The sequence below is a fragment of the Hoplias malabaricus genome, chromosome 10, assembly GCF_029633855.1.
Source record: "Hoplias malabaricus isolate fHopMal1 chromosome 10, fHopMal1.hap1, whole genome shotgun sequence".
Lineage (NCBI taxonomy): Eukaryota > Metazoa > Chordata > Actinopteri > Characiformes > Erythrinidae > Hoplias > Hoplias malabaricus.
The window spans coordinates 19,710,537-19,727,757 of record NC_089809.1 but is presented as its reverse complement, the minus strand read 5'-3'; the positions used below and the strand labels follow the sequence as shown (position 1 = coordinate 19,727,757).

The 17,221-nt window shown below is 36.7% G+C and overlaps 3 protein-coding genes across 3 annotated transcripts in view; all 3 read left to right on the top strand.

Annotated features, from left to right (window-relative positions):
* si:dkey-225n22.4 (collagen alpha-1(XXI) chain) overlaps window positions 1–1,744 on the top strand; it is a 106,067-nt gene extending 104,323 nt beyond the window's left edge. The window contains exon 36 of the mRNA XM_066683329.1: window positions 1,554–1,744. Coding sequence (XP_066539426.1) covers window positions 1,554–1,744 — 191 coding nt within the window. The remainder of the gene's footprint in view (window positions 1–1,553) is intronic.
* Window positions 1,745–7,428: 5,684 nt separating this feature from the next.
* On the top strand, window positions 7,429–10,893 carry LOC136708848 (C-C chemokine receptor type 4-like). Its single transcript, XM_066683703.1, has 2 exons — window positions 7,429–7,459; window positions 8,253–10,893. The coding sequence occupies exon 2, from the start codon at window positions 8,265–8,267 to the stop codon at window positions 9,219–9,221; it is 957 nt and encodes a 318-aa protein (XP_066539800.1). The 5' UTR covers window positions 7,429–7,459; window positions 8,253–8,264; the 3' UTR covers window positions 9,222–10,893.
* Window positions 10,894–12,611: 1,718 nt separating this feature from the next.
* LOC136708944 (C-C chemokine receptor type 4-like) lies at window positions 12,612–15,053 on the top strand. The gene is made up of 2 exons (XM_066683866.1): window positions 12,612–12,677; window positions 13,365–15,053. Exon 2 carries the CDS (start codon window positions 13,377–13,379, stop codon window positions 14,316–14,318), a length of 942 nt encoding a protein of 313 aa, XP_066539963.1. The 5' UTR covers window positions 12,612–12,677; window positions 13,365–13,376; the 3' UTR covers window positions 14,319–15,053.
* Window positions 15,054–17,221: the final 2,168 nt, after the last annotated feature.

Below are 17,221 nucleotides of genomic sequence, written 5' to 3'. Positions count from 1 at the left end.
TTTTCAAAACTCTTGTTGTTCGCTACAGGATCATTACAGGCTTGTTACAAGCTCGACCAGACCCCAAATGTTCAGTGCTATCAATGCTACAGGAAACAATGTTCCCATCCATTCTGACTGAAGATGGTGCTTAGCATTTAGGGTCTGATCAAGCCTGTAATGAGCCTCTAACAAACAACAAAAGTTTTGAAATTTCTGTGCTGATAACTGAATGTGGCATTTGATTTCTAAGACAATTCTGGTCTTCTTTGATATGCTACATGAGTACATTCCCATTGGAAAACCTTGCCCTTGATCCAATATGCTGGCTTTCAGTATGGCAGCCATGTTCTGGACATGGCCTAAAAGATAGGCCCCTCACCCATTACTTGCTGGGGTATTCAGATATGTCATTTTTCCTTTTGCTTCTGAAATTGTCCTGTGACATTACTACATCAGTACATTACTATACAAAGAGACAATCCCTTGTGTTTAGTTATCAGAACTAAACAGAAACTAAGTACATTTTTTTTCACAGAATTACAAGTAGAGAAAAAAACATGATTATAAGATTGCAGCCAAGAACTGCTAGATCATCAAAACTGAAATTAATGGCACCTAAAGCTGTCATTGTTGAGAGACAGGAAATAATACAGCATAGCTTTGTATAACTATAATATACATTCTACATAATTTTCAAATGAAAACATGCAGACATGAGAATGTCAGCTTGTTGAAATCCTTATGTTCTATTTAAAATTGTTTCAAATTTCAGAATCATAGACCATTATTCAGTTTCACAGTTCCCAACAAAAAATAAAATCAATTTGCATAATAAGTGGAACGTTACAGCACTTAAGTGAAAAAAGGGAAAATGGAGGTCATACCAAACATGCAAGACCTGGTGGACCACAAAAAAACTGCCGCCATCTGATAAACAGCACTTAGAGCTTTCATCTTAGTAAGAGCAGAGGAAATAATGCGGCAGTGTTGCTCAAGATCTGACAAAATCCACAGGTGTTTCTGTCTGTCCTACCACTGTGAGAAGATAGCTATGTGTCAACAACCTTTTACTGAGAAAAGGAAATGCTGGTGAGCTCAGAACAGAGGTGCTGACTTAAACATCACGGAAAGTCTGGGTGTTGAGAAGCAGAAAACACAAGAGACTTGTGATGCTGACTTAAAAGGGTTGGATAATTAAACATGAAGTTTTGTTTGAAACTGAAATCAAGTCTCCTGAGAAGAATGGAAGCTGTAATGAAGGCGAAAGGTGGACAATTTATATATGGAAAATACATTCCTTTTTATTGTTAAATATATGCCTTCTGCTTTGTTCCTGAAACTGTACAGTGAATAGCTTAGATGTTTTCATTGGAAGTGGTCCCTAACTTTTGCACAGTAATGTATAATGAGCTATTTGCAAACCCATATATGCCTTCCTCTAAGAAAAAGAAAGACAGAGGCAAGCACGCAGATATAGAGAAAGACACACAGAAGAAGAAGTAAAAGCCCTAAACAAAGCTCTGCTAGAGTGTATTGGATCACGTCAGTCACATTCTCCTCTCTTGACACAGGCATTGAGGGTCCACGTGGCACTGATGGAATCGGACTGCCAGGTCCCCCGGGAATGCCGGGGAAATCTGGCACTCCAGGCATTCCAGGCAAAAGAGGAGCCCCAGGGCCAGCTGGAGTTTGTGACATGTCCATCTGCTACCAGGCTTACAACCTCAGGGAAGACCGTTACAGCAAAGGACCCTACTTTTGACCCCAACACACAGACTCCTCATCACAAGCACCTCACTGTGCTAAAACTGGAGCAGTTCCTCATCTCTGTTACACTCTGCTCAGTGGGATAATTATGAAAAGTCCTTCTTGGAACATTTGGTACTCTTAGATACAGCCATAAGCAAAACTAGGACACCATTTAAGACACTCCTGGTCAAGTTACATTAATTCTCTGAGTGAAAATACAAACCCCATTTCCAGAAAATTTGGAACACTTTTTAAAATGTAATAAAAAACACATTCTGTAAGTTGTTAATTTCCTTGAACCATTATATAACTCATAAATGTACAAAGAAAAGATTAAAATGTTTTCACTGACCACCTTGATTGTGTTTTGTAATCAAATGTAAGATCTGATGCCTTCAAAACACCAAAAAAAGTTGTGATGGGCAAAATGAGTGAAAAGTGTATAGAAAATTCATATTACATTGTTTCAAATGTTACACTATAAGCAGGGGAATATATAAGGTATAAAAGAGCGTCCTGAAAAGGCTCAGTCAAACCCAGTCAAATAATTAAATCATATTTTAGTACAAAAAAGTCTTTTACAATATACAGTGTTTAATACTTGGATAAAATTTAGAGAAATCTCAGTTCATGTTCTTTTCTTTCTCATTTTTTCTGTTAAATATATGTTCAAGTGAATTACCAAATTACAGATTCCTGTTTTTTACTGTGTGTTTAGGAAGTGTCCGGACTGGAAATGGGCAGAACAATGTTCCCTGTTGAAGATGTGTAAATATTTTAACTCAGAAAACCAACAAAGCCCCCAAACAGTGGCATTCAAACTTTTGCACATGTCAATCCCTAGATATTTACTCTTAAAAATAAAGGAGCTATAGGGGCTATAGGCAACCCCCCCCACCCCCCACCCCGCCCAGGATTCCAGGAATAACATTCTGGGGACATTTTTTAAATGATTTGTTAGTGTGGAGATATTTGTTTACTGAATGTTAAGAAATTCTTTGTAATATAAAGCTTCCATATTATTTACATTATAATTAGATTTGCCAAGCATAGAACCATTTAGGAACCTTAATTTTCAAAGAGTGGTAAGTAAGGGTTGAGGGGATATTGGTGGAGTGAGACATAATTGGAATTATTTAGGAATGGTTTAAGACATTTCTGTGGACATTTATGGAGTTTTACCCAACAAAGTAAAAGTTTCTATGAATCCCATCTCTATAACAAATAAAAAACGCATTCATTATGGTTTATAAATTATTCAAAAGTACTTATAAGCATGTATATTTATGTGTATTATGCAGTTGGATTTTTTAACCCTTAGATGCATGAGTGACTGGATCCTACACTCCCATAAGTGGGTGAAAAATGACCCTTGTTAAAATGAATGTGTCTTCATGCCACTTTTATAATGTTGGTTAAGAATAATCATTTGTATGATATTTTGTATTATATTTTTGTCCACAAAGAATGATTTCATGTTTGAAATATGTTTATTTTTCACTTTTAAACATTTTGAAAATTAGAAAAGAAAATTACACAACAGCAATAGAACAAGTCAGGCTATGATCATTGCACACAGGTACACTGCATTACAGTAGAGTACATCTTTCTATCTATCTATCTATCTATCTATCTATCTATCTATCTATCTATCTATCTATCCTACCTGTCTGTCCATCGAACAAATGTTAGCTAGCAAATTTGATGATAGATGATAAGAAGCACAGACTGCACACAATACACATGAATAACACACACTCACACACACACACACACGCACACACACACACACCCAATACATACAGTAATGTTAGCTAGCCAAGATAATATGTACATGCATCATATATATATATATATATATATATATATATATATATATATATATATATTTAGAGAGAGAGAGAGAGGGAGGGAGAGAGAGAGAGAGAGAGAGAGAGAGAGAGAGAGAGAGAGAGATGGACAGATAAATAATTAAATTCTATAAGAAATTAATGTGGAACCCACTTATGCATCTAAGGATTAACAATGCTCTTTAAACCAAATTATAAGAATTATTAGAACTCTAAATAAACATAAGCAAATATTCTTAAAGATTCTTAAAGCTACAGCACATCTAATGTTTTGATCCAACTACAAATCAGACCCATGAATGATAGTAAACCAGGGATTTACGTGTACTTCTCTGTAATGAATCTGTATAGATATATTTATACTACTTTATAGCTTGTTATAGGCCTGTTTATGGAATCTTACAGACATGATATTCATAGAAAGGTTTACTGTTTCGTGTCAGAAAATAACTCAAATAACTGACTCAAGTTTCAAAAAACAACAAAGGGAAATTTTGATTGGTCTGCTTTATGAATACATGTTAAGATGGTCCTTGTCTTTTTTGTTGAATATTTTAAGAGTAATTAAAATGCTGGTGGTTGTGATTAAATAATGAATGGGCTTTATATGAGTTCAGCTGGCTCTTTCTTTAATGTTCAAAGAGAAATGTTAGGACTCGTACATATTTGCACTGCCTGAGGGAAGCTACCTCCATGCTGCATATAAGCTCTATAACAAATTACGAAAAAATATATTAAGAGTATTTAACCTGTGCTTGTGTTTTTGTTCATATCCACATACTATGCATTGGGTGTGCATTAATCATGTTGTAAGTTTATAAAAAAAAATCTGATAATTGTAAGTTATTTCATGTCACTGCACACTAGATCATCCTTTAGGGTTTAAAACAGCAAAGTAGATTTAAAAAGATATTTAAACAAGGTTAATTCAAACATTTAGTGCAACATATATCATTAAATATAATTGCCACAACAAAATATTAGTAACAATTTGTTTTTTCCGGATACCTTTATGCTTGTAAAGTATGTTAAATGTTGAGGCCATAGCTGAAGTTTCTAGTATGTTACACTTACATATGCATGATTTATTTAAATAACATAAATCACATAAATATTAATGCCTGAATTACTGTAAAACAACAAGGTTTTAAAAATTGCAGTGGTTTTCTTTGGCTGGAGCTTAGATTAGTTTAAGTTCAATAGATCTCCAACCACAACACATCAGGTGTAAATAATGTATTCATTTTTAAAGAATACACACCCCAAATACTACAAAAATCTCAGAAGTAATTACATTTTATATTAAATATCACAAGAAAATCAACCATTTAAAAATATTTGGCTAAAAAAATTTTGACAAATCAATACAAACAATATACGGTATAAACTACGAACAAGGCTCCATAACTGTATCTTGAGACTGGTGCTGAGTTTTATTTAGTTATCTTAATTGTGCTTTGTTTAATTGATCAGATTTATTGATGTGATAAAATATTATAAAACTGTATTGTTTTTTTTGCCCCTCAGTACTTCTAGCATGTTTAAGTTTTAAAATATAGAGAAGATCTTATACGCAAAATGATCTTAACGTCTAAGCTTTGTTCAACTGCATAAATGAACCAAATATAATGTGTTTTTCCTTCTTTAGCTGTCTATATATGCAATGTATGTTTGAATAAGACTTTCACTGGTGAAAAGTTGGTTAACATATTGCTACATTCTTAGTTTTAATCTGCCAAATATTGTTATTTTCCCCCCTTCGTCTATTGCTATGTTTTGCTACAGTTAGCCTAACAGCTACCTACATTTTTTGTATTAGCTCTAGCCATTTAGCTAAGCTATGTTTAAGAAATAAAACTAAATTAACACAATATGGGCAATGTTTTCATTTTAGTTATTTTCCTTGCGTGTGTATAATACTGAAAATTAGATATTAGAAAAAAAGATATTTCCTCATCATTTGCTAGCTTTCCAGTCTGATGTTTTTAGTAAGCCCCAGTGTCTGTAAATTAGTAAAAAACAAACTGTGTCATTCCGGTATGTTTGGTTTTTCTCTCTCTGCTCATGGGAGAGAAAAGGCATCTGTTTTGTTTTTGTTGTTTTTTCCAAAAGAACTCCAAACATTCAAAAGCAGGAACCGATGTGACAATATTGCTCTATAACCGCAAGCTAAGACACATATGCGGAAGTGAAAGTAATCATGTAGCAATTGACGAATGAACACCAGCGTAACATGAACGACAAAAAGAGCCAGATGTTCATTCATTCACTACCTGTAACCGCTTATCCAATTCAGGGTCGCGGTGGGCCCAGAGCCTACCTGGAATCATTGGGCGCAAGGCGGGAATACAGAGCCAGATGTATATCAGTAAATTTTACAAATGCTGTATTGAGGGTGTATCTTAACAGTTTTATAGTAGTACATCAGAAAACACAGTTCAAGAAAATAAAAATGGTGAAGATTTTTGGTAGCTCTGTCTAAAGCACACATTACAAACAGTAAAACAGTAAATCCCAAAATACCTGCCAATTTCTAAAAAAGGCTAAATAAGTCATTCTGACCATTTTAAAACAGTTATAATGTGAATATGCTGTTGCATATATTTTGTTCCCTGCCTTATGGCAGTGGCGGATGCTGGTCTTTCAAGGAGGGGAAGCTCAATTTCGGCCTACATCATAAAATGTGTCGGTTTATTTATACGTAAATTCTACCCTCCTTTCCTTTTCAAGAAAATAATCTATGACCCTGTCGTACCAACAAGGCGTCTTTTCCAGGGACTTGACTAGTGTCCTCTCAATGGCCAGCAGAGCTAGGCTGCTTAAACGGCCTTGGCCCATGTGAAGTGTGTCCGCCTGTGAGTGCTTTGTGACGGTGGAGGGGCTCAGCTGCACCTGCTGGACAGAAACTGCGATAGAAGTCAGTCTCTAAACACAAGCAGCTACAAAAACCCCACCAGAAATAGAAGCTCGATTTGTCGCTAGTCGTTTTTAACAAAGAAAATGCCGCTAAGAGGTTTAAGAAAGTCTGGTTCAACTCAGAACAGAGTGAAAATGTAATGTTCCCACGGATCTTTACACCAAAGGATCGCTGATTCGCTCATTTCGCTGTCAATCAAAAAGGGATTCAGCCTCAGACAGATCATCCAATCATCATGCAGAAGCTGAGCGTCCGGGCCAGCCGAGGCCAGCCCACTGCCCCATAGACCCCCAGAGACACTGAGCGTCCGATGGGCGGGACAAAGCCCAGCATTTATCCCCGAATCTGCGGGAAAGCAGAGTCTTTACCAGTGATAAGAAACTGATTCTGAACAAAAGTTGAGCGCGTTGTAGTGCATATTTATTCAATGACATGTACACACAGCAGTATATATTTCATCACTTATTTTTTTTACATTTTAGGGGAAGCTGAGCTTCCCTTGCAGTCTTAGAGCAATCGCCTCTGCCTTATGGTTTAGTTCCTATTTAACTGAACTCAGATATGAATGTTTAAAAAGAGTAAACATTTATTTGGTGTGTTGGTGTTAATAAATTTATTAACTGTCCGTATTGACCCAATACATTAGGTTGTATTTTGTCTCAATAAATTAGCCCTTTACTCCAATATCATGGTGCTACGATGCAATATTTTGCCACACTTAAGTTACAAATTCCTTGCACCACTTCCCCTGGTACCTCGATGTAAAACAAAAGAAAGAAAATGCTGAAATAGAAATGATGGCTCATGAAAGAAGGAAAGTTAAGAACTTGCATCATGCACACACACGCACGCACGTGCCCTTACACGCACACATTCTTTTAGTGAAGTTCCACACTGATCTGTCTTTTCACTCACTCTTGTCTATCAGCACAGAACAGAAAACACTCAGGAGTAAATTCTTGTAAGTATTCTATGCCCTTTTCCAAATTTTATTTGCTGTTCTGTATGATATGATTAATGGGGTCGAAACTCATGTTCAGATCTTATCAGTGGAAGTGTGGAGATATGTTAAAAAGTACAAAATATGGTAGTATTTTATTCTGAATGGGATTTTATTTTTAAAAGCTGCATAACACCGAAATAAGCCTTTCATGATATTACTGTACCAAGAGATTTATAAAGATCCCAATGGTTGTCTTAACGTCAACAGAGTATTTTTTTGTACAAACAGGAAATTACATTAAAACTAACAAAAGTATCCTTTATGTCAACGGAGGCTTTCCAGAATAAATCTTATTTGTAGGTTGGTGTCAGTAGCCATGTAGGCTATTGTCCATGGGAGTGCCACATGTTACTGTATGAGCAACAGAGGTTTAAAGAAAAGAAAAGCATCTTTGTTCAGTATTATTTGTATATATTTAGGGCCTAGGAATATTGAATGCCATTTATTCCCACGATTGGTTTGGAGGGCAGGAAATTAAATCCAGTGTGTGACATTATTTTCTTGGCCCTTTCTGTATTATGTGCTGAATTTCACAGCAGCAAAAGAATTATTTGACCAACTATGTTTATGTCTGGAATTTTCTTAATAACAACCAGCATATATGATTTTTGGCTCAGCATCTAATACTTATTTCCAGTATAACTTTTCTATTTTTTTTCATCAGATGTAACACCTTGTATTATTTTTTATCTTAATACTAAGAAAACCAAAATTATGTTTTCAGGTTATTAACAAAAAATCTGTTTCACAGGTGACTAGAAACATGGAGAATGTTACAGATTATGACTACGATTATAACATCTCAGGGACTTTTGTGACTCCATGTGACAGAGTAAATATTAATACATTCAGCAAGGCATTTCTGCCTCCCTTCTATTTCTTCATCTTCACTGTCAGTCTGCTGGGCAATGGCCTGGTGCTGTTTATCATATATAAGTTTGAGAAACTTGGAACAGTCACAAACATATTCCTCATCAACCTGGTGGCCTCCAACTTGATTTTTTCCATCGGTCTCCCGTTTAATGCAGTTTATCAGAAATCTGAATGGATATTTGGCACTGTGATCTGCAAGATGATAGACAGTATTTCCTGTCTGGGCTTCTACAGTTCTGTCCTCTTCCTCACAGCCATGACTTTTGACCGTTACCTAGCTGTGGTACACGTGGTGGTGGCCAACAAGCAGCGGCACACCTGCTATGCCTTCACTATTGCAGCAGTGGTCTGGAGCATCAGTTTCCTGGGCAGCCTGGAGCCTTACTTCAATAGCGTTGTGAAAAATGACCCTGTAGTAGGGAAGATTTGTGACTCTAACAACGGGAAGTTAAGCATCTACCCTGAGTTTGTTTTGTTCTTCCTCTTCCCTTTGGTGGTCGTCCTCTACTGCTACATCAGAATTGGCCTGAGGGTCCTCGTGACCCAAGTGAAGGGCAGACACCGCACTGTGAAGCTCATCTTCTTAATCGTGGCACTCTTCTTCCTGTGCTGGACTCCATACAATGTAATATTATTAATGAAAGAGCAGACCAAAAACAACCCCTGTGACCACAGCCTCGTTTACCCAGAATACATCACTCATAACATTGCCTATCTATACTTCTGCATCAACCCAGTTTTCTTTACATTTTTGGGCAAGAAATTCCAGAATCATGTTCGCAGACTGCTGTTCAATAAGATTCCATGCATAAAGGATGTCAGCATCAGCAGCAGATCCTCCTCTTAGAACAGCTCTCAAAACCGGAATGGGGAAGAAATCTCTAATGAATGTTAGTACGGTATTTTGGGTAAAACAATAGATGGCAATAGGTGGCATGTAATTTTCATGACCTAATAATTTCTGGTTTCAAAACATTTACTGTAAATTCTCCAAGAAACTTTATAAATTTATTAATTTATTGTGCAGAGTATTAGACAGGATAGTAGGGGTTTGGGACTGGAAGGTTGCAAGTTCATTCCCAACAGCTGGCAGGAAAACTGAGGAAGGTGGGAGTAAAATATCAGCGCTGTCCTCCACCTGCAGTCCACAGCTGAGGATCTTCATTTCACAAAGACTAAACCAAAACACACATTAAACCATTGAACAGTAAAATGATTTCTGAATGATACACCTTTAGACAAAGTCATATTAAATTAGAAAGGTTTGTAGAGTAGAAGTTTGTAGAATATAACTAACTACTGTTTCTGTGTTTGTATGTAATCAAAAAGAATTGACAACAAATTCTATCCTCTATGACTGATTGATGAGTAGAGGGGTACTGCTGTGCAAATCTAAATTCTGTGCGTTCTTTAGTACAGCAAGTTGTGTAGAAATGCCCCTGCTTTCTGCATTGTGTTTGATGATGATGTCAGGTTCAGTGCCATGTTCACATGTTTTCCTACAGAGATAAAGGGGGCTGGTTTGTTAGGGGGTGTGTCCTAATGTACATGTCTATTTATTGCATTTAGGTAGAGTTCAGGTGGTTCCACACCTGTGTGTACTATTCATAATCTAGCTCATATTTAGCTTTTCTATGCAAATGAACAAGATGACAGTGTCCATTTCAGAGCATGTGCAAAATCACTGGTCAAAATAGTTCTGGAAGCAACGCTGCCTTTGAGGCAGAAGGAAAATTAATGGGGGATAAAAGGAGGACATAAATGTGATTGGTTAAAACAGACTGGGTGAAGATTTTCACCTACCTAGCGTTTTCCTGCTCTGACTGGAAGAATAAATGTGCAATATTTAGTTCTTTCAGTTTCATAATTTGTTGGAAGTGCTGCAAAAAACCTCAGCATTTTGTTTTACTTGAATGGACAGTAATGTACCTCGCTGCCTCAGAGGAAGCTGCAGAATGTTCATGCTCTGCTGCCTCTGAGGCAAATTCTAAAGAAGTCATGCACATTTGAGTTATGTTGGCTACAGGATGTTACAGAATGTTATACAATCATTTTCTGCTCTACTTCCTCTGAATCTTGTTTTTATAAGGTTTTATAAATTAATTAATAACACATTATTTGGTATTTTACCTGCATGGCTAAGATAAAAAAATAAATAAACAAAACTTTGTTCTGGTGCTCTGTTCTACTTAAATGAATGGTACATTGGTCTTGTCAGTATTCAAAAAGCTGACAGGTTTATAATTCTCATGGAGGGTGGCATAACATCTCAATATGTCTGTGTCACTGAATTAATTCTGTATTTGCACAAACCTTGATAAGCACCATTATTCTGATGAACTATGGCTGCCCTTTCAATTTGTTCTTATATAAAAATAGGAAAATTGAATACCACACCCAAACAATGTTCTCCCTAATGTCCTCCAACAGCTTTATTTCCATTAGCTTCTTGTTCAAATGCAAACCACAAACAATAATGTACCAGAATCTGTTATGTGTATTTGCTAAAACACAATAAATAATTCCTGATTTGTGGTGTGTGTGTATGTGTGTTTGTGCTACTTGAGGAAAGTCATAGACTACCACTGTGAAGCACATGAGCCTAAGCTCACCATGCCCATGTGGTAAGCTATGTTTTAACGGTTAAAGTAGTTAATGGTTAAAGGGCTTGGGACTGGAATGCTGCTGGTTCAATCCCTACAACAGGCAGGAAAACTGGGAAAAGTGGGAGTGACAGCTCTGTCCTCCCTCAATCCATGGATGCGCATAAGCAAGTCACATAACATCCGAATGCTTCCTAGGTGCTGGGGATGGCACACTGCTCTGGGTGTGTTTGTGCTCACTGCCCCTAGTGAACTACTGTGAGTGTGTGTGTGTGTGTATAAGGTTAGGTGGGTGTAAGGACTCCTAATGCAGTAGTTACACACTAAACACATTTTGAACACTTCTATAGCCATTTAGAAATTAACATCCCACACACACACACACACACATAATTAATATGTAAGATGTTTAGCCTTGTACTATCAATCCTTCATAATCCCTCTTATTTTAATGTATGATTTGATGACACAGCATACATACTGAATAATCCTGTATAAAGAAACAATACAAAAGGATGACAGTGCCCTCTATAGGTGTGATTCATATGAAGAATAGAAGTGAACCAACTTTCTTTGTTATCGCATTGTCATAGTTCTCTGTAAGTGTGTGTGTGAGAGAGAGAGAGAAAGAGAGAGAGGGGAGGAACAGATAAACACATGAAACAGGTCTCACATAATAACACACACTCAGCAGTTAAAAGCTCTAAAACCACAAGCTAAACCACTTCATGGATGTGAAACTAGCCAAGTACAGGGTTTTGGAGAAAACAAGTTTAACAGCAGGTAGTACAAGATAAAAACAGCAAAAGGTAAACTAATAATCAGAATCAACATACATGCTTCCTCTGAGTCTCTGCTGGTGTACTTACACCATGCAGCACCTTAAGCAAGACTCCTAACACCACATGTGCCTACCAGTGCAACAACATTAGAATTGTAACCCAGATCTTCTGTCAAATGTTGCAAAATGCAATAGGCAATAATGACTTACAAATCTTGTCACCATCCAAAAAAAATGTACTTGTTTAATTTATCTGCAATACTTTAAATTATTAACTACTTTCTACATGGACATTTCTATGGTGACACATAGCAGATAAAGACATATAACACAAATTACATTCTTTGCCTATTTGTGTACAATCATTATACAATTCTTCCACTTGCTTTTTGGTTCTGCCTAGTTACTACTTTGCTGCTCTTTTTCACTAATCTCCTAAGCTTTGCTTTAACCTGTCAGCTTAAATCTCAGACCCAATGTGTAATACTGTAAGCCAGAATACTTCCCACAAGGGACATGCATGCTTACTTCATAATATATTGACAAACTTCAGACTCATAAAGTTAATGAATCAAACATCACAGGACAAATCTCATCAATACTATACTACTTGATTTTAAAATTAAATGTGTGGTTTTTCGATTACTTCGCTTAAGAGATAAACTAAAGTGTTTGACATCTCTTTGCGCCTACGCCTCTTGTTCCTTCCTGTACAACATGGAGTTTCAAAGAAATTCAGTTAAACACGACACACATTGAGATAGAAATGATACACCAATGGTTCTTAAATAAGGAACTAAAGAGTGAATAATTTACAGCAAACACACACACACACACACACACAGATGTAGACTTCTTCCACTTAAGTTACACTCTGACCTGCCTATTAAGAAAAGGAGACCCTCAGAAGTGCCTCACTGTAAGTACACTGTCAGATAATTTGTCACTGGAGGGAATATAATTGTTTCTTTTTCTATTATAATTGTGGATTTTAAAACTGTGTTGATTTCATAGACCACATTTCATCTCCAGGACTTACATTATATATTTTTTATTTTAACATGTTCTATAATGAAAACAAATATTTACCTCTCCTTCTGGAGAAGAAAATGTAATGTACCTTTAGGGAACACAGCTGGACTCTAAAACCACTGTTGTGGCTTTAAAGGTACATTTACAGTTTGTACTTTTAGTGACCCATAATGCACCTCTACTTTACCTTTTTACTGAGAGTGTATTATTAGTCTTTTTCAGAATTAATTTCCGGTTTTGCTTGCTATAATTAGTAGGGTGTGAAATCATGTTAAGGTCTGAGCTGTGGAAGATGTGTTAACAAATGTTTACCAAAGCAGCTGTTGTGACAAATTGTTTTCTTCAGTATTTTCTATATGTCCTTTTACTGTACATATTACTAATACATATTGAATTAGTTTTAGATGAATTGTTGTTTGCCATTAACACATTGTAAAGACTTTACTTTGTATTTACAGCAACATTCTCTTGTGTGTATATCAAATGGTGATAAAACAAAAGTTTTGTTTTTCACTAAAATGAGGGAAACCAAGACTTGTACTTTCAAGTTATTAAATAAAACTCTTATTTACAGGTGTCTTGGGATATGGAAGTTTCTACAGACTACGACGAGAGTTTAGAGCCTTTCATTACTCCTTGCGACATAAAGAATATTAATGATTTCGGTAAGACATTTTTGCCGCCCTTCTTCTGCTTCATCTTCACTGTCAGTCTGCTGGGTAATGGCCTGGTGCTGTTTATCCTGTGCAAGTTTGAAAGCCTTAGTAAGGTCACAAACATATTCCTCATCAACCTGGTGGTCTCCAACCTGATCTTCTCCATCAGCCTCCCTTTTAAAGCTGTGTACAATAACTCAGAGTGGATATTTGGCAATGTGATCTGCAAGATGGTGGGTAGTACTTACACTCTGGGCTTCTACAGCTCCGTCCTTTTCCTCACGCTCATGACCTTTGACCGATACCTTGCTGTGGTACATGTGGTGGCAGCCATGAATCAGCGGAGGAGCTGCTACGCCTTCACTATGGCAGCAGTGGTCTGGAGTGTCAGTGTCCTGGGCAGCCTGGAGCCTTACTTCAGTCTCACTGTGGAAGATGACCCCAAATTGGGGAAGATTTGTGAAGAGTATGACCCTGATAATAAGATCATGAGCGCCTACCCTGAATTTGTTTTGTTCTTCCTCTTCCCCTTGGTGGTCATCCTCTACTGCTACATCAGGATTGGGCTGAGGGTGGTCATGACCAGGTTAAACAGCAGGCACCGCACTGTAAAGCTCATCTTTGTCATAGTGGTGCTCTTCTTCCTGTGCTGGACTCCATACAATGTGATATTATTAATGAAGGAGCAGGCCAAGGACAACCTCTGTGACTACAGTCTCATTTACCCAGAATACATCACTCGTAACATTGCCCATCTCTACTTCTGCATCAACCCAGTGTTCTATATGTTTATGGGCAAGAAATTCCAGAATTATATTTGCAGACTGCTGTTCAATAAGAATGTCAGCATCAACAGCAGATCCTCCTATTAGAACAGCTCTCAAAGCCGGAATGGGGAGGAAATCTCTAATACATTTTATTACAGTATTTTTGGGAAAACCTATTATAAAACACTGTTTTCATGAAGGAATTTTATGTATATTTCTAAGGCATTATATGTTGTACATTATACTTTGTATTAAATGGCATAATTGTATAAGGTGATATGTGGTAGTAGCAAAGTGCATGTAAATATAACACAAAGGAAGGCTCTGTTGCATGCACATGCATTTATGAAAAATTTACAAATGTATATTTACAGTTTTGTGCAAATGTTTAGCAACATTGGCCAAATCACATTTTTTAGTTAGTTGAAAAGTAGTAATGACCAGTTTCTGTAGCTTATCAAACATAAAACACAATATTTTTATGTCTTTATTTTCACAAAAGTAAAAAATCAGTATCATCAGTGTGGCCTGTGCAAAATTTTGTCTTGTATATTTTGTGTTTTAATGCACGTACAGCTTGTGTACTCCTTTGAAGACTTGCTTATTTAGGCCATTTTTGTATACTTCAGATTTTGCCGTGATATGCCACATTAAGCAAAGTTTACATGCCAGAGTTTCAGATCTTTTTTTTCAAGCCATCTCTCTAGTTTATGCTCTCTTTCTCTCATCTCTCAGTGTCTTCCAGCAAGTTCACCCCTCCCCCAACTCACTTACTATATTCAGCTAACAGCAAAGTGTCAGTAGATCCCAATCTTGTTTCCATTCCTTTATAAGATAAAAAATGGCAAAGATATTGAAATAAAACTGCAATGCTCAGTGTGACTCATTTATGCGTGTCCCTTCTTAAAACAGTTATGCTGCATGATCATGCTGTGGTTTTCAGCAACTTCTAGGTATAATGTCTGTCCGCAGATTTTTTTATGTTTAGGTCTAACTCAATCAATAAGTAGGTCATTCCTAAATGTTCTGTTTATGTAATTTTAGGCAGGGTACACTGGATTTGATGTATATTTTGGAGAATAATCTTGTTATTTAAGTTACCCACTTCTTAGCTTCAACCTTTTAACAGATGGTTGGACAATTGTTTCCAGGATTTGCTGGTATATTGTGAAATCTGTTCTTCCCTCAATTCATGCAATATTGCCAGTGCCACTGACAGTAACACAACCTCAAAGCATAATAGAGCCACCCCCATGCTTCACAGTTGGCATGATGTACTTTTCAGGAAAGCTGTTCATTTGTGTATTCAAACAATCCATTTCTGGTTGTGGCAATAACTATTTATTTTGACTTTATTATTCCACAGCACATTTGTCTTCTCTCAGTATTCTGTAGCATCCTTCAAGCATTGAGTTTTCAAAAATGTCTTCCTGTGTGTTTTTTGTAGTCGTGTGTGGGTTTTTATTTGGCCTTCTTACCAGCATTCAAGGAGTCTTATCTGACAGTTTTCTTGGTCTCATCTTGATCTCCACAGTTGCATTGAATTGCCATTACTTAATAACATTTTCCTCAATTGAAACTACAAGTTACATACACTTGGCTTCTTTTAATCTGGTAACCTACCTATACCTAGTGGATATTAAGTACACTTGCATTTTGGCTACTCAAAAGTGTCTGTAAGTGTGAGTGTATGACTGAACGTGTGATGTGTGTTGCCCCACAGTGGCCTAGCACCCCATCCTGGGTGTATTTCAGTCATTCTCCCAGTGATTACATATAGACTCTGAACTCGATAAGTGTCTACAGACAATGCAGACAATAAAAGCACTCAATGATAGCTTTTTAAACATTTATAATGTATTTATAATTGTTAGTACATATTGTAGGCATTTTATACTTATGCAAAAGTCTTTTTATAGGGTTATAACATGCACTTATAAAGGCTTTAAATATATAATATAATACATATAAATTATTACAATTATGATTTAGTAGTCTGAGAAGGCAAGCTTGACATCTGGCTTTTATCCTTATGACTATTTCAGCTCATGCTGGTCAGTAGAAGTCTGCCCAGTATTAACCCTTGTATGGTCTCTTCACTCTTCTCCTCCTCCTTGCTTCTTTTGACTATGATGTCTATTCTGGGAATACAGGGCTAGCCTCTCTTGTAGGTGTTGTTGTATGTGACATGTGCCACAAGGCCTTATGCAGTACTCAAAAGAAGTTTTCGCCCTGGCTCCTGACTTTACATAGTCTAATGTCTGGTGTGCTGAGCCCGGAGCAGGAATGACAAAGGCTCTTTTCACCTTATTACAAATCACTGGAGTGTCACAATAAATTTGAAGCTGTTATTTTAAGGTAAATACTACCTAGTGCTCTGTTAACTTTGCATGTTTATAATTATAGTTATAATCATGTAATAGAGTTGCTTGACAGCTCTGAACCCACAGAAACTCTCCGCTGCTGAGCACAGTGGACTCAGTACCAACACAGTTTTCAGTGGCCCCTTAATTAATGTAATGACACATTTATTGATGTTTCATTTCAAAGTTTCCAAGGACACTTCCAAGTGTCCTATAGTAAAGCAGTATCCATGAATGTACACTGTACACATTCCTACTTTGGTAGGTTCCGAACCCACTATGACACTGATCAGAATATACAGGTACGAAAGATAAATAAATATAATTAGCTTTTTACTAGCTAGGTTTGTGTTAGAAAGGCATGTTCTACCATAAATATTACAGTAGTTAAGGTGCAATGAAAGGCTGAATATAAAAGCAATTAATATTTTATTTGATAGCTGGTTGATATAAGGTCACCTGGTTAACCTAACTTAATGTAGTGACAAGAACGTAATACCCAATCTTTTATATATACACAGATCAGCCATAACATTATGACCAGCTGCTTGCTTCTGTATTCACTGTCCTTTCTCCCAGTGTCATTATGTCCACCGATGAAGAACTAGAGCACAACCAACACAAACTGTGCAGCAACAGATGAGC